Source organism: Leptidea sinapis, chromosome 17 (assembly GCF_905404315.1).
Source record: "Leptidea sinapis chromosome 17, ilLepSina1.1, whole genome shotgun sequence".
NCBI classification, from domain to species: Eukaryota; Metazoa; Arthropoda; class Insecta; order Lepidoptera; family Pieridae; genus Leptidea; species Leptidea sinapis.
In genome coordinates this window covers 5862929-5887413 of record NC_066281.1, presented here as the reverse complement: position 1 = coordinate 5887413, position 24485 = coordinate 5862929, and the positions used below count along the sequence as shown (strand labels likewise).

At 34.0% G+C, this 24485-nt stretch overlaps 1 protein-coding gene across 2 annotated transcripts; it reads right to left on the bottom strand.

Moving 5' to 3' along the window:
* Positions 1–953: 953 nt before the first annotated feature.
* Positions 954–16660, bottom strand: LOC126969227 (myrosinase 1-like). 2 transcript variants are annotated; one of them, XM_050814570.1, is made up of 6 exons: positions 16466–16660; positions 7336–7472; positions 6597–7261; positions 6101–6418; positions 3305–3543; positions 954–1134 (listed from the first exon to the last, which is right to left on the bottom strand). In XM_050814570.1, exons 1-6 carry the CDS (start codon positions 16600–16602, stop codon positions 981–983), a joined length of 1650 nt encoding a protein of 549 aa, XP_050670527.1. In that variant the 5' UTR covers positions 16603–16660; the 3' UTR covers positions 954–980. The 2 variants fall into 2 exon arrangements, with proteins under 2 accessions (XP_050670527.1, XP_050670528.1); XM_050814571.1 differs by lacking the exon at positions 16466–16660 and adding an exon at positions 10282–10608.
* Positions 16661–24485: the final 7825 nt, after the last annotated feature.

Below are 24485 nucleotides of genomic sequence, written 5' to 3'. Positions count from 1 at the left end.
CATAATGACGCTTACAACATAATTTCACTCTTCTAATGATTAGCCTTATTCATAATGGTCCGCTAACTTTAAACAGACGCTTAGGAGTGTTTTTTCTCATTCTGACTTAGGTCAATAGAAGAAGACAGAGTGAGAATTAGCAATGCTTTAAGTTAGCAGACTTTTATGAATAAGGGGGTAGATCATTACGCAAAAGTAACGTTATGGAAAGTTAACACGTAATAATGAAGTTATTTTAAATAAAAAAACATTTAAGATTAATAAACGGAAACATATAAAATACCCCACTTGATAAAGAAAACATTTTTTAGAAAAAATATATTTCGCCTGAAATAATATCGTTAGCAAATACTTCTAGCGGATTTTAAACTTCATCTGTATTCTTAATAACCTCGAAGTAAAGTTATTCCCAATTTAATACTTTATGTTTTATCTTACCTTTGTCACTACAGCATTACATGATGGGGCGAAGTAATTTTAAACTTGGCGTAACTTTACACCGCGTTTATTAATAACTCAGCATACATTTACCAGTGGGACGCTCCTTTGCACAGGAAGCCGGCTAGATTATAGGTACCACAACGACGCCTATTTCTGCCGTGAAGCAGTAATGTGTAAACATTATTGTGATTCGGTCTGAAGGGCGCTGTAGCTAGTGAAACTACTGGGCAAATGAGACTTAACATCTTATGTCTCAAGCTGACGAGCGCAATTGTAGTGCCGCTCAGAATTTTTGGGTTTTTCAAGAATCCTGAGCGGCACTGCCTTGTAATGGGTAGGGCGTATCAATTAGTCGTGCTCGTCTCGTCCCTTATTTTCATAAAAAAGAATTGTTATCTGTATAAGTTAATGTGTTAATGTATACGACGCCACTGAGACATTTACTCATGACCTTAAATTGGGAGTGTAGTTGTTCACTGTACGTCAATGATCGTTAAGAAAACCAAATGAACTAAATTAGTCAACACTTTATATTATATTTAATTTAAAGACAAAGATTTCGACATGTCAGGTTCGTAGCTCATATCCAAAGATCTCGTGCGGATGATCTCCTTGTAGACGTACGCTGACTTGCGAGGAGTGCGGGTACGGGATGTATCGTTGAAATCTATTTGATATAGACCATAACGTCCCCTGAAAAAAATAAACAAATTATTATTTAGTTTTTTTATGGAAGATTAAGGCTGATAAGTGATATCTTTAGAGCGTACTTAGACTTTGCTCAGACTTTACTTCATCATTTTCATCGTTTCAGCCGGAAGACGTCCACTGCTGGACAAATGCCTCCTCCAAAGATCGCCATAACGATCGATCCTGCGCTGCCCTCATCCAACATATTCCGGTGATCTTGACAAGATCGTCGATCCATCTTGTGGGGAGGGGGCTACCAACACTTCGTCTTTCGGTATGAGGTCACCATTCGGAATTTACTGCCCCACCGGCCATCTGTCCGTCGAGCTATGTGCCCTGCCCACTGCCACTTCATTTTCGCAACCAACTGGGCTATGTCAGTGACCTTGGTTCTCCTAAGTACGGATCTCCTCATTTCTGATTCTATCTCGCAGGGAAACTCCGAGCCCTCTCCATTGCCATCTGAGCGGCAAGCTCATAAGGCCCATAGCTAGCGACCACATCTGCGTTCCTTGTGTCGTCACTGGTTAAAATACTTTGCCTTTAGACACTGTGGTATTTTGAACGGTAAGATTTTATGGAGCTTCCCAAACGCTGCTCATCCGAGCTGGATTCGACGAGTAGCCTCTTTCTTGAAAGTGGACCTGACCAACTGGATTAGGACCTCTAGTTTGCTGCCGTTGTCATATGGCAACTGCTGACGTAGTCATTTGAAAGCTGAAATTAGCTGAGATTAGGCTAAGACAGTTCAATGCAAAAGTCAAGTTCGCGTTTTATCACACTCAGCTTAGTTTTCGTAAGTAAAGTCTGAGCAAAGCTTAATACGTCTAGTACGCTCTATCGATCTCGGCCTTAGTCAGTACCTAAGCATTTTATCAATATCGATCGATCGATTTATTAATCAGGGAGACTGATTAAAAAAACCTTTACCCTTTTCCCATTTCCATTTACACATATCTTGCAATAAAATACCCCCACAGTTTTCTTAGAGCCTGTGCATTATTTTTCATTGCTTCAGCTACCACATCTTATTCTGCGACAGTTAAACTTCATTGTTTATATTCATAAGAATACAAAAATATGTGATCATAGAGTGATTTTATGGACGAATCCCCCAAAAGTAATTTAGTGAAATATGGCAGTTATCCACGTATTTAGTTAAGACTTATATAAAAACTATGTTGGTAGATCGGTTGGTAATAATTGTGTCTATGTCTATCTCCTGTGCTCCATCATCAATACTTCCGTTGATTCCGTTGGGACATCTTGTATAAAACCTTATTGTAAACATGTTCTAACCCGGCAAACGTTGTTTTCTCATATAAATAACCCCGTGCCCGCTAATTGTATTAATTGTTATATATAATGAAATGTCATCGACTGAATTGCGTTGTGAGCAATGACCTCTACTATATACCACTGGACTGGCGGCTGTCAAAGTGCTTTTGTGCCTGTTTGATATTCGCCATTTTGGCGCTGTTGGCCACGTAGCGAGAGTCTGCGGTACTAATACTAGTGATGACAATCTAGGGTACAACATAGATGGTGGGAAACTATTTACAAAAAAAAATGTGTAATTTTTTAAGTTGATTCTTGAAGTATAGATAACACGGTAAACGCTAAAAATTTTTCAGAGTATTGTACGTTCATTCGCAGCCATTTGTATTATACGTCAAAATTAGTTCTCTGGACGCTCGCAAGTGAAGCTTCTAAAAGGCACAAAAAATTTGCTGTCAAAAATATGGAACAGCCTGTCCAGTGGTATTTATAAAGTTCAGTAGTTTCGAGTGTATAGGTATTCTAAGTCAAAGCATATAGGTTCCGGATAAATAATCACCAACATATCATTTATTAAAACCTTCTCCGAAACACGCTGCATCTTATGGTGTGTTTTTTTTCGATCGGTTTAGTATTTTTTGCTGAATTACCGAAGAAAAATAACAGCTCTCCATTAATTAGTATAGATAAAGAGCTGATTCATCAATATTTCAGCTTGCTACTCTTAATAAGCTAAGCTACTATTCATTTAATTTAACAAACCAAAATAAATTTTATAACTTTCAGAATTAGATTAAAATTCGTTTTAGTATAATTCTCGCATGAACATTTGTAAACCCAATGATTTTACGTTTATGGAAATAACTGTGAAGATATAAATTGTGTTTAGACTTACGTGTAGCCTTCTGACCATTCATAGTTATCCATGTGACTCCAGGCACCATATCCAATGATGTTCACACCATCTTCAACAGCGTCCAGCATGGCAGATAGATAACCTCGATAGTAAATCACTCTGTCATCATCCAACAATCCACTCTGAGTGGATATACCGTTTTCAGTTACGAAAATTGGCACATTGTTGTAATCACCACTAATGCGTACAAGAGTTTTGTAGAATCCGAATGGGAAATACTGAAACAATAATGTGTATTAATATCATCATCATCAGCCGGAAGACGTCCACTACTGGACAAAGGCCTCCCCCAAAGATCTCCACGAAGATCGGTTCTGCGCTGCCCTCATCCAATGTATTCCGGCGATCCTGACCAGCTATGTCAGTGACTTTGGTTCTCCTACGGACCTCCTCATTTCTGATTCGATCTGAGACACTCGTCTTAGCTTTCCTTATATGAATAGATAGATCATTCCACAGTCTGATAGCCTACACTAGAAATGAATTTAAAAAAAATGTGGTAGTGTGAAGAAAGACACATGAAATCCAATCAGCTTCAGACCGCAACTCGAGCTTCACCCAAATGAACGAACTTTTTCATTCAATATTTATATTGATAGATATAATAACTGGACGTGACAGGAAAAGATCTGGGATCCAAATAGTGCGGACGGAGTTTGTATCGGAACCATAGACCATAACCATACTAAGTGAAGTTGTAGTTACAATCATAATAATGTCAAACAACAAAAAAATTAAATGACAAGTGAACTTGGAAATAAGGTAAACGAAAGACAAAATGTCTAATCGCGAAATTCGTATCCGAAACACTTTCGTAAAGAAAAATGTACGATCCGTCATCCGAAAGTTCGTATTTCGATTTTGGTAATAGGGCTCTCTTTGTATTTATACTAAAAGAGAGATTAAAAATAGGTAACATAAGTGTTAATTCAGCCTTAAAAATAGGTACGCTTTTATCTAATTTAATAATTAGAGCTCAAAGATCACTTCTCAAGGCCATGTACTTCAAACCTTTAAGATTTCCAACTGATTCGCTCTATTTGACTTGTAATATTTTGACAATTAGGAAACTTTATGTTCTTAAGATCATTTCAGCCGTCCACAGGTCACTTCCGCTAGATCACGCCAAATTGATCAGTAGAATAAATGATAAAGTAGCTCCCACCATTACTGTTCGCAATACTTTTGCTGTTTAGCTGTCAATCAGTGTACTTATATAATAAACTAAATCGTGTCCTAAATATATATCCTATGACATTACATCTATGCAGAAAAGCTTTAAATAATTGGCTACCTTGTCTTGCTTATGATAAAGTGGAAAATCTTTTGATCAGACTGACATGACAAACACACGCATTGCATAGATGGACCCAATTAAAGGTCCAATTCAAACCCACATGCACAAACTCACTCACTCACATACACACACACAATTAATTTTAAATTGTAAAACTTGGTTTTTAATCATTTAATAACAATAAAACGCGAACTTGACTTTTACATTGGGCTGTCTTAGCTTAAGCTCAGCATAATTTTAGCTGCAAATGAATGTAAATACGAAATCAAAGAATATGCTAATCTCACACTCACTTAAGATTTATATAAGTAAAGTCTGAGCCAAGTCTAAGTACACTCTAAAGATATCAGTCTAAGAGTCACAGTGGTGAACTGATTCAACCCATTGTCTATAAATAAAAAAAATACCAGAGTGCCAGCAGAAGTTAAAACTTGAACATTAACGTTGTGCATTTTTGAATATATTGTAATGGTTAGGGAATAATTTTGCACGAATTGCTTTATTTATCAGAATGAAAGTACTAGCATTTATGTGGTTAACCACAATACAATATTCATTAATTGCTCTATCGTAATTTATATTACATTAAATATTTAACACTTTATTAGATTACCGCATGATAGTAATTCTCATTATTATATCACTAGAAATAAGAGTTTGCTTGTAACTAATTCTAGTAGGCTTCATAAGAAGATACATGTTAGCTTTAAGGATTAATGTATATACTTTTATAATAAAGTCCCAGCCACTGTTCAGGCATTTTCTTTAAATAAATTTAAATGTTTTATTAAAAATGGCATTTTAATAAAAAAATCTCGTATTGCTTTTGCTACTATTGACAGTACAATATTATATATTTTATTAAAAAGGGCGCAAAAAAGAATTCTGGGAGAGTTTCTTACGCCGCTTCGTCTTTCTCAGAGCACCATATAATTCTGAAGCGGTAATAGTTTTAGAATTGACATCAAAATGGATTCTAAACGTATCAATTTTGAGAAAATAAATGTTTTTTATGCCTTCTAATACAATTATTTTACATTTAAAAGTTTATCTCTCAGAAAAATCAACTTTCATCCATAATAAATTGTAAAAATATTTAACGGCTGAGATTCGGTCCTCGACCTCGACTTCGTGGTGTTTCGGTGCCGCAATCACAATGATTCAACCAAGTTACCAACTTAGTTAAAAGTATAAATCCATAATTTCAACAACTGTCTTACGAATTTTCGATCAGGCCACATGTCCTGACGCAAGTTTAAGATTTAATATCCATCCCAAGAAAATTGCTTAGCGCCGAAAAGAAGTTTTCACTCCAATAGAGTACACACAAAGGTCTATAGGAGAGTGGTCTGCTTTATAACATGGGCAATCAAAAATTGACTGAGCCATAATTTTGTGAAAAAGTGTCAAACCATTTAAGCCCCAAAAATTACATATAAATAAATATAAATATTTCGCCATAAAAATAAATATTTCACCATCGCTGCATTCGTTTCTGTAATTTGCCAATTCCGTGGTCGGTAAAAGTCAAAACCAGCATCCGCTTCGAATGAAGGTCCTGTTACAGAACTATAATGATCAATTGTGGATTGATTCCGGTAAGCTACATACGTAGCATAATGATTAAGTCCAAAGATATCAGCACTTCCACGAATGTATTCTATTTCACTTGGCGTCATTTCAGGCAGTCGAGACCTAAAGAGGCCCTGACTTTCACTTCTCGCAGCTACTTTTCTTTTAACAACATCGGGAAAATCGCCAAATTGAGAAAATATTGGATGTGAAAATATGCCCCACTGAAATGGAATTTGGAAGATTTAATGTTAGGAATTACTATTATAATAAAAAAAGCAAGTAATTATTTTGATATACAATAAACAACACTCGAGATCTTTTTAGATTTGTACCCGAAAATTGACTACGGTGCCTTGAAATCGATGAACCTGTATTGGAAACTACAAGATATACACTTACCCCAAACATATTTGCATCATTTGCTGCTTCTATATCATTTTCAGTATCAGGTTCAAACCATTCAGCATTTATTGTAATGAATATTATACCATTTTGTGTTATTCTGAATTCTTTGTCGTAAATGTGAAATGCTCGCGCATGCGCTAAAAGTAAATTCTTTGCGCATGAATAGTCTGCTTCTCCCGAATAGTTTAATGCTGGTGCTAATGTTGTGCCACCATATCCAAAATGGCATATCTGATAAGGCTCATTTATTGTTATCCAATACTTAACTCTATCTCCGAACAGAGCAAATACGACTTTCGCATAATCTCCATACCAGTCTACAATATCAGGATTCGCCCACCCTCCCAGATTTTGCAGCTTTTGTGGCAGATCCCAATGATATATTGTGACTACAGGTTGAATGTTATACTTCAACAGTTCGTCAATCAAGTTGTTGTAATATTCAACACCAGCTTTATTAATTTTGTCTGGAAAGCTTGTTGGAAGTATTCTGGTCCAAGACAGTGAGAACCTGTAAAAGTCAACACCAAGTTCCCTTAACATTTCAACGTCTCTTTTATATAAATAATAAGAATTTGCTGCAACATCTCCATTGGTGCAGTCTTTAGCGAAGCATGGTTGTGTGTGTGTTAAATAATCATAGATATTTTCCGTTTTCCCTGAAAAAACATAGATCATTTAGTGAGGAAATTATTTAAAAATAAATCTAGAACAAGTATAGCTATTGCTGTACCGTCAGCATTCCACGCCCCTTCAATCTGATATGATGCAGTTGCAGTGCCAAGTAGGAAATCTTCAGGAAGAGCTCTCACTTTATTATGTGAATATGCTTGACATGGAACCAGGACCAGACACATAATTGTGAATAATCTGTAAGATGAAATAAAAGTTAAATATTCAATGCTTAGATCATTTATTCGTCTAGAATCTAGATAGTCTGTGAAAGCCTTGCAAACGTCGAAAAAAATTGGAGGTTAACAGTTAACCTCTATTTTGAGCAATGCACGTAGACTAACACAAAATGACATACAAATTACGAGTATAAGACGTAGCTTGTCATGCACACTAAAGTAATAAACCTGATTTGTTTTCATTGGCTGTCTAGCAGCAAAGACTCTTTCTAGGGTTAAAAATATCTAAGATTAAATTAGACGTTTCTATGATAATTATTATTTAGATATTTCCAGTGGAAATCAAAAATCGTTCAGCAAGCATATCATCTCTTTATAACCCAATCACAGCGCCTTACGTCGATGACATCACATGGCCGCTCTACTAACATGAAAAACTATTGACTAGAAATATCGAAGGACTAGCTGTAACATATTTTTATGGTATTCTTGTAGCATAGTTTGTGTGCATATTTTAATGTTAATCGTAAACGTACTATTATCGTACAAAGTGGCGGCCGCGTAAAGATGAACAGAACAGTGGGAGGGACATTACATTCCAACGATATGCACCTATCACATTCTATGTCGTACAAAAACAAAGCCGACATATGGAACATGGCACAAATAACTAGAAGACTGCTATATCTATACATTGCCGCATTTATTACATTTGTTTAAATTATTCTTGGTCAATAAGCAGCAATGTAAAACATTCATTCGGTTCAGATTTGATTCGGACATTGAAAGTTGACACACGACCTTTTCTGTTCCAATATCAGGATGCGAATCATATGTCTTTATATGTGTATAGGAAGTCATTGAGGTGCATAGATAATGACGTGATTGAGCAGTTTTTAAGAGTAGTTGTACAATTACCATTAGTCGGGCTATAAAGAAAAGTTAAGAGGTCTGAATTATTATGAAGTAAGGTTTTTTTTATTAAGAAATAGCAACTTTTCAATAATCCTGCCTAAAATTATGCAACAGCTTAAATTAAAAAAAAAAGCTAAAGTGACACGCGTTTCAATCCTTTCAAAGAAATTGATTTAAATAAATGTTAGTCATTCCTTGGCAAGATTTATATTCAGGAGTAATGATGACTTTGAATTTTGGATTCTTGGATTTTTGTAACTTTACACATATGTAAAGTTACAGAAATCCAAGAAACTATCATAATAGTGATCTATTTGTGAATCAAACATTAAGTATGTTGGTTCCACCCATAACTTAGGACACACTTAACAATTGACTTATTATTATTATTATATCATATAATAATAATAATAAAATATAATAATAAAAAAAATATAATAATAATAATATAATAATAATATTGACACACTTTTTACACAAATTATCTTGCCCCAAGTTAAGCATATATAGCCTGTATTATGGGTTACAAGACAATGACATATTTAATACAATATATTTACTTAAACATACATAAATTCACATAAACATACATAAAAACATTTAAACATCAATGACTCGGAAACAAACACCCATATTCATCATATAAATGCTTGCACCTACCGGGATTCGAACCCATTTTGTTGGCGGAATATGTACAGAAAAATAATTATGTGTACTTAATTGAAAACTTATCAAGAAGAGGTAAATAAAACCATATTTAGTTCGATATTCATAAAATCATAATACTTACAATATAATATTTAATTATAATTGTTTATAAATTAGTTTGGCGAATTATGCTCTGATTAATCGCGCTTCCTTGCTATTTTTGAAATGAAAAGTTCATTAGATGGATCAAAAAGGCATCAAAAGACTTTTCTTGAGATGGGAATAAAATGCTAAACTCGCGTCAGGACACGTGGCCTGATTGAAAATTCGTAAGACGTAAGAAGTACATCATCAGAGTGGTTGAACCATTGTGATTGCGAAGCCGAAACACCGCGAGGTCGAAGGATCGTATCTCAGACGTGAAATATTTTTAACTCTTTTATTATTTTGTTTTTAAGCTTTGTCACTAAAGAAGACTCTCTCTTAGGCGATACTTGTATTTCATTGTTGCTTATTATTTTGTTTCATACTTCAACTACCTATCAAAATCCTATTGTATTTTGAAAAAAACTAAAAAACACGATAACACAAAAATGTTTCACTTTTTACTATTGTATAACATAAACTTTTATCACCTACTACTATTCGGCAAGTCGAGTCAGTGTTTTTTGGGGCGATGTAGGTATATTTTACAAAAATATGATCCCAGAAAATATTTAAAACAAATATATTATGAAATTCAAATGAATTGTTAAAAGACTTTATTTATGGAAAATTTCAGCGGAGGGAAATTGCCGCAGCCCATGAGATGATCAGTTTCTGCGTTACCACTATGAGCATGTAGACACACGCATAGATGCGGACGCGGTCCTCTAAATCTACCCTCAAAATTTCCGAGACGACCCCGGCATGAGGCAAAAAATTATGCTCAATTTTGTATCCGAGGTACGTTGTATCGCGTTTGTTTTAAAGGTTACCATAAAATAAATGACTTTCTTAATAATTATAGCACAGATTGGGAATGCAGCAACCGCTGTCGGGCTACTGAAGTTATAAATTTGATTATGTCTAAAATTCATTCATAAAAAAAAGAAGAAGCTCGTTATATTTTTTGCGCCCGTTCTCTTCAACTCTGAGGCATTCATTTCCGTAAGGGAGTTTTAGACTTTTTTGAAAAAAATATCTGAATACGAATTTAAATATCGTTACGTATACAAACAATTACGTAAATTAATAATAAAAAGGTTTTTATAAGCATTACTTACATATTATATAATATCATATTTCAACTTTGTGAAGCACGTATTAATGATGCACAATATTTAAATCACGTTATAGATATAAGCAGATAGCAACATTTAATGACAAGATCTTTATGGCACTTGAGATATTCACTCCAATTTGCACTAGGACTAATTCACTGTTTAACAAACCACACTAAAGTACAAAAAACGTATTTATTATTATATAATGTCCTAGTATTTAGTTCTAAACTCATTTATTGCGTGTATTACCAAATGGATCATTAATTAATGTTACTTAATTTGTTACGTTACGTAATTCTCGTAAACTGTGAAACCAACCCGTCTGACTACGAGAATGGTCACAGATATTGTAACAATGTGTAAATTAATTGCTTTTGTTACAATAATTATGTATTATGTATCTTGAAGATATACAATGAGACCTAAATAGAGTTACGTCGTCGTTAAAATAACGTTCAGCCGCGTGTGTCTGTCTGTTCGCAATAAAATCAGAAACTACTGCACCAATTTTCATGCTGCTTTCATCAATGGATAGCGTGATTTTTGTATACACTATCAAAATTTGTTCAAAGTGTCAAAAAAATATAAGCCATCTAGGAGCTTTCAACGAAAACGCTATCTAAACCGTATGAGATATAACAAAATACTTAGTGTGACCATAAATCCTGTTACAATTAAAAATAAGCAAAATATTACATTTAAATTTGGAATTTGTCATTTTTACATTATAATTGTTCATTGAGATTTCTCATTTTGGCCCCAATACATTGTACAATATTTTGCGATATTAAAATGGAGTGGGGTGATATAGAGAAATGAATCGCTGTGATTGCATTACACAGAGAAGGTGTGGAGGAAAATTCAATTATTAAAACTTAAAAACTACAAAAAGCGTATGGAGACGCTTGGTATTAGTAAAATATTTATGTACTGGGCTATTAATAGGTTCAATGAGACCTCCTCTATTTGTGACAGAAAAATATCTGTTCGTCCCCGTAGTGTTTGTATCAAAAAGATGGTCAAAGAAGTAAGGGAATGAATTCGACGACATCCTGTCCGAAAGCAAAAGATTTTATCTAGGGAGATGTAGATAGCACCTAGAAACCGGTATTTTAAAAGATGTCTTAGGACTTGCAGATTATAAATAAATAAATAAATCCTTTATTTTGCTAGAAAACATGTAACAATGGGTGTAAATAGTTTTAATGTATCAATGTTATCGGCCATTTCTGGCATGCAAAATTATTATTAACAAAATTCTAGTTATTATTATAATTACATTAACAAACTCTATATTTTAAGCACTTAGGTCAATTTAAATTATAATTATTATTTTTAAATGTCATTATTTAAAGACTAGAATTAATATATATTTTAAAGTCAATTTAATTTAACCTAATGTGTCAACATTTCATTTATGGTATAAAAACATTTATCTATAAGCCATGTAAAAAGATCCTTTTTAAATCGTTGGACGGGTAATACGCGTAAGCTTCGAGGGAGTTTATTAAATATTTTTATACACATGACATAGCTACATTTTCCGTAGGATGCATTATGATATTTGTGTGCAATCACCAGTCTGTCACCGTTTCTTGTATTTCTCGGATAAATATCTCTTGCTTTTGTAAAAAAATGTTGTTTGACAAAGATAATATTTCGTATATATACATACAGGGAAATGGAAGAATACGTAATTCTTTAAACAGTGGTTCACACGAATCTAAGTAAAAAGCTCCTGTCATAGCTCTTAAGCATCTCTTTTGGGCTATGAAAGCCCTATTAGCCTCGCTAGAGTTTCCCCACAAGATGAGTCCATATCGAAGTACTGATGCGACATAACCATGATAAGCTACCAGGACTGTACTTGGTAAAGCCGTTTTATGCAATCTATATAACACATAAACATATCTATCAATTTTTTGGCATACCATGTCTACATGCTCTTTCCATTTTAGGTTTTTATCTAGAAGTACTCCTAAAAATTTAACATGCAGAGCTTCTTCTATTTGGGTATTTGTATAATTTATCTTAAGGTTATAGTTATTAGAGCGGTTACTTAAACTAAATTGCATAAATGAGGTTTTTTTAATATTAACTTGAAGATTATTATCCTCTAGCCAATTTACCACTGTATTAATTTCATTGTTAATTTCACTTTCATAAATATCAATCTCATTTTTATTATTACATGTCATAACATAATTATTGATATGTCATCGGCGAATAAATAACAGTAATTTTTTGTCACACTAGGCAGGTCATTAATATAAATAAAAAAATAATAATGGTCCAAGGACGCTTCCTTGCGGAACACCAAATCTATTTAAATAAATGTTTGATTGTTGGGCAATTATGGTAGCCTTTTCGTCGATAGAATTGATCTCCACACATTGCTTACGGTCTTTTAAGTAAGACTCCATCCAGTTAAGAGCTGGTCCTCTAATGCCATTTTGCTCCAACTTATCCAATAAGATGGTGTGTGATACGAAGTCAAAAGCCTTGCTCATATCAAAAAATATTACACACGTTGGTTTTTATAAGTATAAGAGACGTACTGGTCATTTCTTAAGTGATAATAATTAACTTACTAATAATAATTAATTACTAACTTAAGTGATAATAATAAAGAATAGAGTGGTAAAATCGAAACAACTACTGAAGCGGTACACAAAGAGGTACCAGAAAAATTACGTATAAGGATGAGATTTTTTTTACAATTGAGCAACACTTTAACAGACAAAATGAACGTATTTATGCTCAAAGCTCTGAGGAATTAATCGACAGAGTGCAACGTGGACACTATCCGACTTCAGTGATGGTTTGGTGGGGTATTAGCTATGACGGAACGGCTGAGCCATCGGTCTACGCAGTCTTGGTTGGAAACGAATGTTTCGGAGTTGAAGACTGGCCGTCGTCTAGTCCCGATCTTAATCCGCTGGATTTTGATTTATGGTCAGTTTAACAGAGTACGGCTTACTCTAAACGCAATGATAATTTGGAGTCCCTAAAAAAATCCGAACGATTGGCAGTGAAGAATCTTCCCATGGAAAGAGTGCATGCTTCTATTGACAACTGACCTCAACGTTTAAATAACTATATTGCAGCCAATGAAGACCACTTCGAGTAAGCTTTTCATATTTAAAAATATTTTATATTACGTAATAAACTAATAGAAATAAATGTAATAGAAATAAATGTTATTTGCAAAAGAAAATGATTTTTTTGTTTCAGTATTTATGGCAAAACTAGATATATTTAACATATTAATATGAAATACTTTTGATCATATGAACAATATCTGTTGAATAATACCCGTAGTAATAATTAATTAATAACTATTGCAAAACAGATACAATACGGCCCATAATTTAATTCATCCGGATTATTGTAATTATTGGTGGAACAGTTTCCTATGTTCTCGTACGTAAGGACACGTGCTGCTCATAAATCAAGGTGAAATAATGATTAATTATAACACACTTCCTGTTATAATATTAATACGAAACATTTTTGTTTGTATCCGTATGTATTTTGGACAAGTTAGTAATCTTGGTATTATTTCCGATTGATTTTATAACATTTCTTTTTCAACCGAAGAAAAAAACGGAGGAGGTTGTCATGTCGACGCGTATTATTTTTTATGTATGATATTTTAACAAAAAAATTATTCGGTCGGAAAAATTTACAAGAAAAAAATTGATAAACGAATGAAAAATTTTACCTTAACAAAAAAGAACACAATTCCACCTTCGCACGACACGCCACATGTTACGATATCATCCCCACCATCTGGATGTGTGGCGGTCCTCCACAGTGCGGTTTGTCAAAGAGCTTTCTTCCACGTACTACAAAGCTGTGGAATGAGCTTCCTTGTGCGGTGTTTCCGGGACGATACGACATGGGTACCTTCAAAAAAAGCGCGTACACCTTCCTTAAAGGCCGGCAACGCTCTTGTGATTCCTCTGGTGTTGCAAGAGAATGTGGGCGGCGGTGATCACTTAACACCAGGTGACCCGTACGCTCGTTTGTCCTCCTATTCCATAAAAAAAAACTGCGTACTATTGCCACATATACTTGAGATACAAGAAATATATGATTGTATCAGCAGGGGGAAGAGGCAGTAGGAGAATTATTTGGCACGACAGCATTATCCTGGATGGTAATTCAGAGAGCTGACGAGCTGAATAGAAAGGCTGGAGATAGAGAAGTGTTTAGAGAAATGATCACCAACATGCCTTAGGGGGATGTGATACCAGAAGAATAGTTTCATATATAAATATAATATACCCGTAGTTTCTAAGTAGACTCAGTGAGCGATATTGGAATTGAATAGTATTGTAGTTGTTTTTTTTTTTGTGGATATGGTTCATCCTTGTATTGTTTTAGTGGATAGCATTATTTTAAAAATATGTTTATGTTTAAACTATTGTGTAATTAACATGTATCCAGATTGTATTTTTTGTTTTTGACGTTGACGAGCAATCTTTTGACTTTATGTCAATAAAATATTTTAGACTTTGATACTTGTTTTTAAGATGAGGACAAAAAAGCATACGGGTCACCTGGTGTTAGGTGATCACCACCACCCACTTTCTATTGCAACATCAGAGGAATAACAGGAGTGTTGCCGGCCCTTAAGGCAAGTGTAAGCACTTTTTTTGAAGATACCCATATCGTATCGTCCCGGAAACACCGCACTAGAAAGCTAATCCTGTGGAATTAGCTTTCTAACCCAGCTGTGGCTTGGTTAAATACTAGTAATTTTATTATTATCCAGTATATTTTAAATAAACAAACAACGATAAAGTGACATTAGAAGATGAGATTGGATAAACATTTGTTATTATTTATTATTCAAATTCAAATTTTCAATTCAAAATAGAATATAAAATTACTTATTGAACTTCAAAAAAACTGCAAACCATTCGTTATGGTACGCCTCAGACCTGAGAAGAACGGGCGCAAGAAACTCAGTGGACTTTTTTTTCTTAATTTAGTTACAATATATTATGTACTAGCTGACCCGACAGACGTTGTTCTATATATAATAAATAAAATAATGTTTTTATATGAATTTGTCAATAATATATCATAACATCAAAAATTACTTCGTAAAATTTGCACCCTGCTGTCGTAATGAAATTGTTTCACATTTGTATGGCCATACACATCAAAGGAAAAACAAATTTGTTGTTTTTATTTAATTTAGCAGTATTTTTCACGATTTGTTCACCTTTTAAACCTTCCCTGGATTTCCACAAATAATTCAAGACCTAAATTCGCCAAATCGATCCAGCCGTTCTCGAGTTTTAGCGAGACTAACGAACAGCAATGCATTTTTATATATATAGAAGATAGATTATCGTAAAATAAAATTTATACGCCTAAGGGCGTTCGCTCCATTTCCAGTCTGTGATATCATTATTATTTATATACATGTTACATACATTGCCGATTTTACAGGAAAACACTAAAGTTGTAAAAAAAAGTACAAACATTTTCTCATAAAATATAATTTACTTAATTAAATACTTGTTAATAATAAAAGGAGAGGTCCGAAGCACCCGCAACCGGCGAGCATGTATGAAAAGAGTAATGAATGTAGAGGAAGCGCGTGAGGTTTGTAAGGATAGAAGCAAATGGCATTCTATTGTCTCTGACTACCCCGACGGGAACAAGGCGTGAGTATGTGTGTTAATAATCATAAACCATTTTAAACATACTTTGAAATTAACTTATTTAAATAAAATAAACTTATTTATTTATTTATTAAATTCCGCCAACAAGGTATACACTAATATATACACAGTATAATACAAAAACAATAACATTCATATGGTAAGTGATGCCTGAATTATAGGCGAAAATGACATGTTATTCAATTAAATTAAGCCACAAAATAAAATAAGAACTTTAATATATTATATTATATCTACGAATACAATCTTAATATAAATTTACACAAAATACTATCGAAAAATAACGATTGAGGTCATCCCTCCCGTGAAAGAACCGTTTTAATATATTTTGTAAATTTCTTTAATTTATTATTTCATAGTATCTTAAAAAATCTTATAAATATATACAGATAAAACATGTAAGTATTTAAAAAAGCAGTTTTGGACTTGGTTTCGTTAATCTAAAATGAATTAGTTCTATTCAATCGGGACATAATACTTACCTACAACAGTAAATCAGCGAACTAAAATTTACTATAGCGTTAAGGTTACCACATTTTGATCCCTTAGTTTCATTTCCATTAATATAACTTGCAGACACACACTTATCAAATAGGATACTCTGGTACTTCCCCTTCATGTTTTCAATTACCGAAAGTCTTTACAAATACATAAAGACGTCGTATTCATAAACCACACAGAAACCGATTGAAAAATATAATATATGAATACAAATTTAATATTACACTATTGTTTATTACACAACTCAACGAATAAAACTAAACGTATCTCATTGATACGTTTCCGGTTAACCGCTTGTTTCGTTGTTGCGTGTTCTTGTAATAGAGGGTAAAGGACGGTTCATTCACTTTTAAATGCAAGAATAAAATCAACAATCTGAAATCGATATCTGGTTTTCAAACGAATAATTTCATCCAGCTTCAAAATTTAGAATGCAACTATGTACATGGTAATGGTTTAGTAAAGGAGCTCCTGTTGCCTCAGTTAAACCCCTAAGTTGGATCCATTTTTCGTGCAGTAGCCCATCTCCAGAATTTCTGAACCTTCCTGGGGGTTCACAGAATTCCCACAGCGACCTCGTTTTCGATAAGGTTTTGCTGGTAAGTTTATGTATTTATTAAAGCGCACCACATAATTTACAAAATAACTGTCTTAATATTACGTTACAATTAGTAATTCTAAAGTATAGGGCAATGGTGAACATATAAATTAAAAAATACCCTATAATTACTACTGAAATATAGATCTAATACTATCGCTACAATAAAAACAAAATAAGAAATGAAAGTACAAATTATAAAAACTTATTAATTCAAAGAATGAATAAAAACTTATCATTTGACAAATGCAAATTGAGTACCAGATAACTGCCTTATTCATAATGAAACGCTTTTCGAAGGTATAAAGCTATATTAGTTATAATGTGTTTTAAGCTTATCTAACGTTCGATAAAATTCCTTATTCATATTCGTTAGATAAATCTCGCATAACTAATACGTCTCTATGCTACGCAATGTTGCCATTTCTTACAAAAAAACATGATTTTAACTAATTTAATGAGGAACTGTCAATGGAAACAGACATCTTTTAAATGTCATGGTTTGTCAGTTGTCAAAAGTCGATGTCAAAATAATTTCAAACTTCAAAAATCAAAGTTTTGCAGTTTGTCGGTTGTCAATCTATGACGGATATTCAACAACTTTGAGCGGGAAGCTATTTAACACGTTATTTAACGAACAGCTGATCGATGTCGGCCATGTTTTCTGCGTTCGAGTGCTTAAAATAGGTTTATAGCTAGGACAGCTACTATAAGTCACGTCAGTTTTATCGAAGAGATAATGAGTGTTTTAGCTCTAATATGCGATAATGAATACCATTTTTTAACAAGCGTATATTAGCAATGTTTTAAATCTCCACTAAGTCATTATGAATAACACAGTAAGTGTTTAATAACACTTTCTTTAAGCCTGACTAGCCCACTACAGGAAATATCAAGTTCTGAATTGGTATCGTTTAACTTATTGTACTCGCGAAGAATGGTTGGCCACTCCTGCATATTCAAATATTACATGAGTGATCTCCTCTTCAGCCAGACAACCTCTGCATGATTTGACACTACTGTCCTGTCCTACTGGACTGTCCGTTACGCCGTTCACTGATGTGTTACCATGTGAGGTCAGGGTGCCCACCATGATTCGGATATCGTGTCTGTTTAGTCTAATAAGTCGACGTGTCAGTTCGGGTGATAGTGCAGAAATCGCTTCTTTTGACTGTCTACAGCAGGAGACGGAGACGGGGACTAGGTTGTTGGTGAGAGAGAGCGTATCTAAGAACCTATGTGACTGAACTATTTCACTAGTGGGAGGCTCCTTTGCGCAGGATGCTGATTAGATTATGGGTACCATATCGGAGAATATTTCTACCGTGAAGCATTAATGTGTTAGCATTATTTTGTTTCGGTCTGAAAGGCGCCGCAGCTAGTGAAATTACTGGCCAAAGAGACCTAACATTTTATGTTTCAAGGTGACGAGCGCAGTTGTAGTGCCGCTCAGTTTTTTTTTGGGTTTTTCAAGAATCCTGAGCGGCACTGCATTCTAATGGGCAGGGCGCATCAATTACCATCAGCTGAACGTCCTGCTCGTCTCGTCCCTTATTGTTATAATAAAAGGGCAGCGACAGGAGTTCCATGGGCCAGCCATTTGCATCATATTTTTAGTAAATTTAGAATGTTGAGCGATTATCGCTGATGTTATCCACTCCTTTCAAAGATACTAATTTAAACTACTTTAAGCAAACTTAGTATCTTTCAATACTAAGTTTACTCGAGATTTAAATCTTTGAATGCAGTTTTTCTTGTCACTAAAATCGATGACATGTGTCCTAAGAGCACATCTTTGTACGACATAGATTCAGACTTGCCCATACTGAACGAGCTACATGGGCCACCTGAATATATTCTAAATTAAAATTAAATGCATACATACAGACAACCAGACAAAAATTACATGAACTACAAAGCGTACATTTAAGATATATATTATAATATACAATTTTTTATTTTAATACGAGTTATATGTGTATAGATTATTAATTGCAAGAATGGTTAACAATAGGTTAATATATTCACATTATGTTGAATTATATTTAAAACTTCATAAGAGTTTTCAGACCTTGACATGATAAATTGTAATATATTCATTGTTCGAGCGGCAATTAACATCAATTTTTCACAATAATTAGCAGTAATTTTGCATACCCACCTTATATCTTATTAAGACCATATCAACACTATGTTTTTTTTTAACAATTTGTTAATTTTAAGGTCCCTCACTTCTAGGATTTATTGTACATATTAAATTTGTAACCAAAATTTATGAACGATGTGGGACTCGAAGCCGCGACCCCTTGGGTTACGGGGAATGAGAGTTGAACAAGACATACCAGGATTTACGAATCATACTTCACTCGAACGCATGGCTCAGTTGGTAAGAGCGCTCGGTCGGAACCCGTGAAGTCGCGGATTTGAGGCCCGCGTCTTTAATTAATTTTGATTTCAAATTTAATTTGTATATTCTTGTTACATTTTCATTACCTGAGTACCTCGTGTATTACTAGCGAAAATCCAAAATTGGATTTTTATAAATTATTGGAATCACAGACTCTCTCGAAACTCATGATATACTAAATGGTAATTCAAATCAAAGACTATGAATATACTAGTATAAAGGTTTATAATGTGTGACCAATTTTGATTTTGATCCCAAAGATGATAAGAGAGGTATCGTCAAATAGTAATTTCTTATCTAAATTGAAAATATACCTTAATAAAAACTGCTTATATTCATTAGACGAATATTTTCAATAAAATAATGATTTCTATAATCATGTAATAATAAAATAATACATAATACTACTACTAATAATAAAATTAATATAATAGTTTAACATTTGTATTAAATTGATAATAATGTAACTAGTGATTTAGTAATGTATGATGTGTTTTGGTCTTAAGATATCCATCATACAAGCTTATGCACCAACGGAAGCGGCAGCGACCATGATAATGAAATTCTACACTAGAATTGAGAAAGCCTTGGGGACATAGCCCACAAAATCACAATACTAATAGGAAAGGCGGCTGCGAAGCTGCAGTACACGCGCTCCGTTCCTTTTTGAATAATGATGGAGGTGAGGTCGTCTTGAAAGTGGATGTAGAAAATGCCTTCAATTCTGTAAGTAGATCCAGCATTTTAACAGAAATTCAAAATTCGATTCCAGAAACATTTAGTTATCTTTGGCAATGTTATGGTTCGGAGTCAAAATTATTTTATAGGGATAATGTTTTCCAGTCTTCTACTGGTTGTCAACAGGGTGATCCACTCGGACCGGCAATATTCAGTCTCGCTATACACCCAATAATTAATTTACTAAACTCTAAATTAAATATGTGGTACTTAGATGACGGCAGTTTAGGAGGTGAAACAAATACAGTTCTAAAAGATCTCAGTTTTTTGATAAAAAAGTTTTATGAAATTGGTTTAGACCTAAATTTTTCAAAGTGTGAACTTTTTATCTCAGATTTGGTACCATTTGATAGAAGAGATGCGATAATTAAGCAATTCAACATTATTGCACCAAATTTTTATAAATTTTAGAAAAGCAATCTCTTCGCCTTTTAGTTGCACCAATTTTGGAAGAGTCTTTCTCAGCATATATAAATGAAAAAAATTCAAAATTTGAACAATATTCAGACCGCTTACTATGCATACATTCCCACATGGCCTATCATATAATACGGTTTTGTCTTTTTGTCCCCAAGCTAACCTATGTTCTCCGATGTTGCCCTCTTTGGAATCATGAGATACTTTTGTCAAGTTTGGACGATTCTCTACGAAATTTACTATCAAAAATATTAAATTGTTCATTGTCTGATATTTCTTGGTGCCAGGCTTCTCCGCCCATTCGTTTTGGTGGAATTGGCATCAGAAAAATATCTAGTATATCCTTACCAGCATTCTTATCTTCTGTTAACAATGTCAGCACTTTATATGATAATATTATCTCCCCGTCATTAGGGTCCCTGCCACTGGTGTATGCGGAAACTGCTAAAAATTCTTGGAAAGTTGCCTGTCCAAGTGAAAATGTCCCTTTAAACATGCGATCACAAAAGCTTTGTAATGAGCCACAGTGCAAAATCATTCACAAAAGGATATTATTATCAAATCACAATATTTCGGATCAGGCTCTTTTTATTGCTGTTAACGAACGAGATTCAGGGTACTGGCTTTAGGCCACTCCTTCGAGTAACATAGGGACACTTCTCGATAATTCCAGCTTCTCAATCGCAGTTGATTTACGCCTGGGTATCGCTAGAACAGTTCCCTATATGTGCCGCTGCGGAGGCAATGTAAACAGCCTGTGCCAGTGGTCACCATGGCCTATCTTGCCGCCGCAGTGCGGGCCGTCTCTCGCGCCATGCCACCTTAAACGACGTCTTGCGTCGGGCCTTTACTACCGTCAACGTGCCGGCTATCCTATAGCCGAATGGAATTTCACGTGATGATGGTAAGAGGCCTGATGGCATGACGTTGATTCCTTGAAGTCGTGGAAAGCCACTGGTGTGGGATGCGACTTGTGTGGACACGTTAGCCCCCTCTCATATTGAACATTCATCTAGAGCGGGAGGTGATACATATTTGTTCCCTTTGGGGTGGAGACGATGGGTCCTTGGGGTTCATCGGCACAAAAACTCGTAAAAGAGCTATCCAGGCGTCTAACCAATTCAACAGGTGACCCAAGATCTGGTACGTACCTCTGTCAAAGGATAAGTTTGGCTATACAAAGAGGTAACTTTGCCAGCTTCATGGGCATTTTACTGCCGATAGCGGTCTTAATGATATTTTCTATTTGTAATTAATTAATTTTGTTAGATTATTTAAGTTTTATTTTATTATTATTTATATAAATATAGCGTTATTAATTACTAAGTCATTTGAAATATAATTTTTTTCTAATGGCATACTTTAACGCCAAGGTTGGAACTCCCAAAGCTGGTAAATATTTTGTTACCTAAAAAGCACGGATACGGCGAAAGAAATGAAAGAGGACCGAGACTAGTATATTTAGCGCTGCAACATAAGCTAATTATAATAAACATATGCTTAAAAAAAACAAAATTAACGATGAACCTGGCGATCCCCTAACGGACAATACAAAACCAAAATCGATTTTATCTTGTCAAATCAACGAGGAATACTCCAAATTCACAAATAGGCAAATTAGCCTTCGCTAAGAGCGAAGACGAAATAAACAACTACAATGAAATCCTAATATCACGGTTATCTGCAGCTCCAACTATCTGCTAAAACACCTCGATACAATATTGCTACGACAGGATAGAAAAGGCTATCACCTTTAGTTTAAAACAAGCTTGCCCAAAGAGAGAAGAAAATAAACAACACAAAATACTATCGGCAAGAAGAAGAAGAGAATTACAGAGAACTAAAAACAAATCACGAAGTGAGTTAAATGAAAGTGAATTGATTGCGAAGTGAGTCAATAAATATATAAACGTAAAATATAGACAGGATACAATAAAAGAACATCTACAAAACACTCGAAGTATGCAGAAAGCCTATAAGAAGTAAATATAACCTTAGTACTAATACAACATGGATAGAAAGACTGAGAAAAAAAGAAACAGAATTGTACACTAGGGGCAATATCATCGCTACCGAAACAGAATTTTACAGAAATATATACAGCAACAGAGACACAACAACCATAAATTTCAAAACAGAAACAGATGCCACGCAAGAAAGTAACATCAAACCAATAGAAGCAAAAGAAACAATTGAAGCGACAATGAAACTGAAGTTAGACAAAAACCCTGGTTCCGATAACATTACGAATGAAGCACTGAAAAAAGGACACATAACTATGGCTGTACCATTAGCTGAACTATTTAACATGATTGTGCAAAATTCTGAAACACCGTCCCAATGGTCCGAACCCAACATCGTATTATAATATATAAAAAAGGCGACCCGAAGGACATCGGAAACTACCGACCAATTAGCTTGCTATCTTGTGTATACAAATTATTCTCCGCAATTATAAATACAATAATTAGTGACACATTGGAAAAGAAGCAACCACATAACATGGTAGAAATCCGATACCCAGCTAGTGTAAAAGTGGGACTTGAAATGAATATCATGCGACCAAGACAGTGCCTAATAGCTTGAAAAGACCATTAATTGTCAATAGCAAACCATTGGAATACGTTGAAAAGTATGACCATCTGGGAAAAACTATAAGTTTCGACAGGAAAAATAAAAAATATAGAAATAGAGAAAATAATACAATTAACATGGAACAAATGCTCAAATCAAGGAAATTTAAATGTAATGGAAGGTAATTTCCCACAAATCATTAAAACAAATGTAATAACTCGAGCCTCTTGCCATGTTTGACATATGGTTGCCAAACGTGGTAATTTACTGCTGAAACAAGAAAAAAAATAAGCGTCTGTCAGAGAGGACTCGAACGAAGCATGCTAAAGATAAGGAAGCTGGATGAAAAACGAATACACTAAAATAAGAAAAATAACTAAAGCAATAAACACTCTGCGTTACGCACAAAAATTTAAATGGAAGTGGCCAGGACATGTTACGCGGCGAACAGATCAGAGATGGACCAAAAAAATAAGATTCTGAAACGGCCCACTAGGTAAAAGAACAAGAGGTATGACAAGTTGCGAAGATTATATTAAAGCAAAAGCTCGTCCAAACTGGGGAAAAGTATTTGAAGACAGAGTTAAATAGGCATCACTGGAGGAGGCCTTCACCCATTCTAGGGTTCCAGTGGATTAAATAAAAAATAAAGAAAGTATGAATACTTTAATATAATACATAGGATACACATAAATCTAGATTAAGTAAGAGACAAATAATTAACATAGATTAAACTAAACAGAACTAACACATACATAGAGTTTCAAATAAAAGTCTTTTTTATTTTATTTATTTTATATTGTAAGTCTAGGTCTTTGATTCAACTTATAAAGTAAATTTACCAGCAAGGCTTATAAAACAAACACAATAATTTTTGAAATAAAACCTGACACAATAATTACAAAAGTAATTTATATTAGTATATCATACTAAAATATAATTTTATGTTATAACTAACTGACCCGGCACACGTAGTTTTGCCTTATAAATTATTTTTAATGTTCGACCGTTTTTTCTCCGACTTAGGTACTTTTTAAATCCCACTATCACGAAAAAGTCTTAAATTGGTTCAGTGGGATCCAAAGATTATCATTATTAAAATGTATTTTATTTATCGTCTATATTTTAGGGAGCTACCCTATAACTTTTGCATAATACGCCTAGAAACTTTTTATTTTAAACGATTTATTTCAGTATATTCATCCGTTATATTTTGGATAATTCATACTTTATCTTTTATTTTGATGTGTAAGCTATATTATTGTAA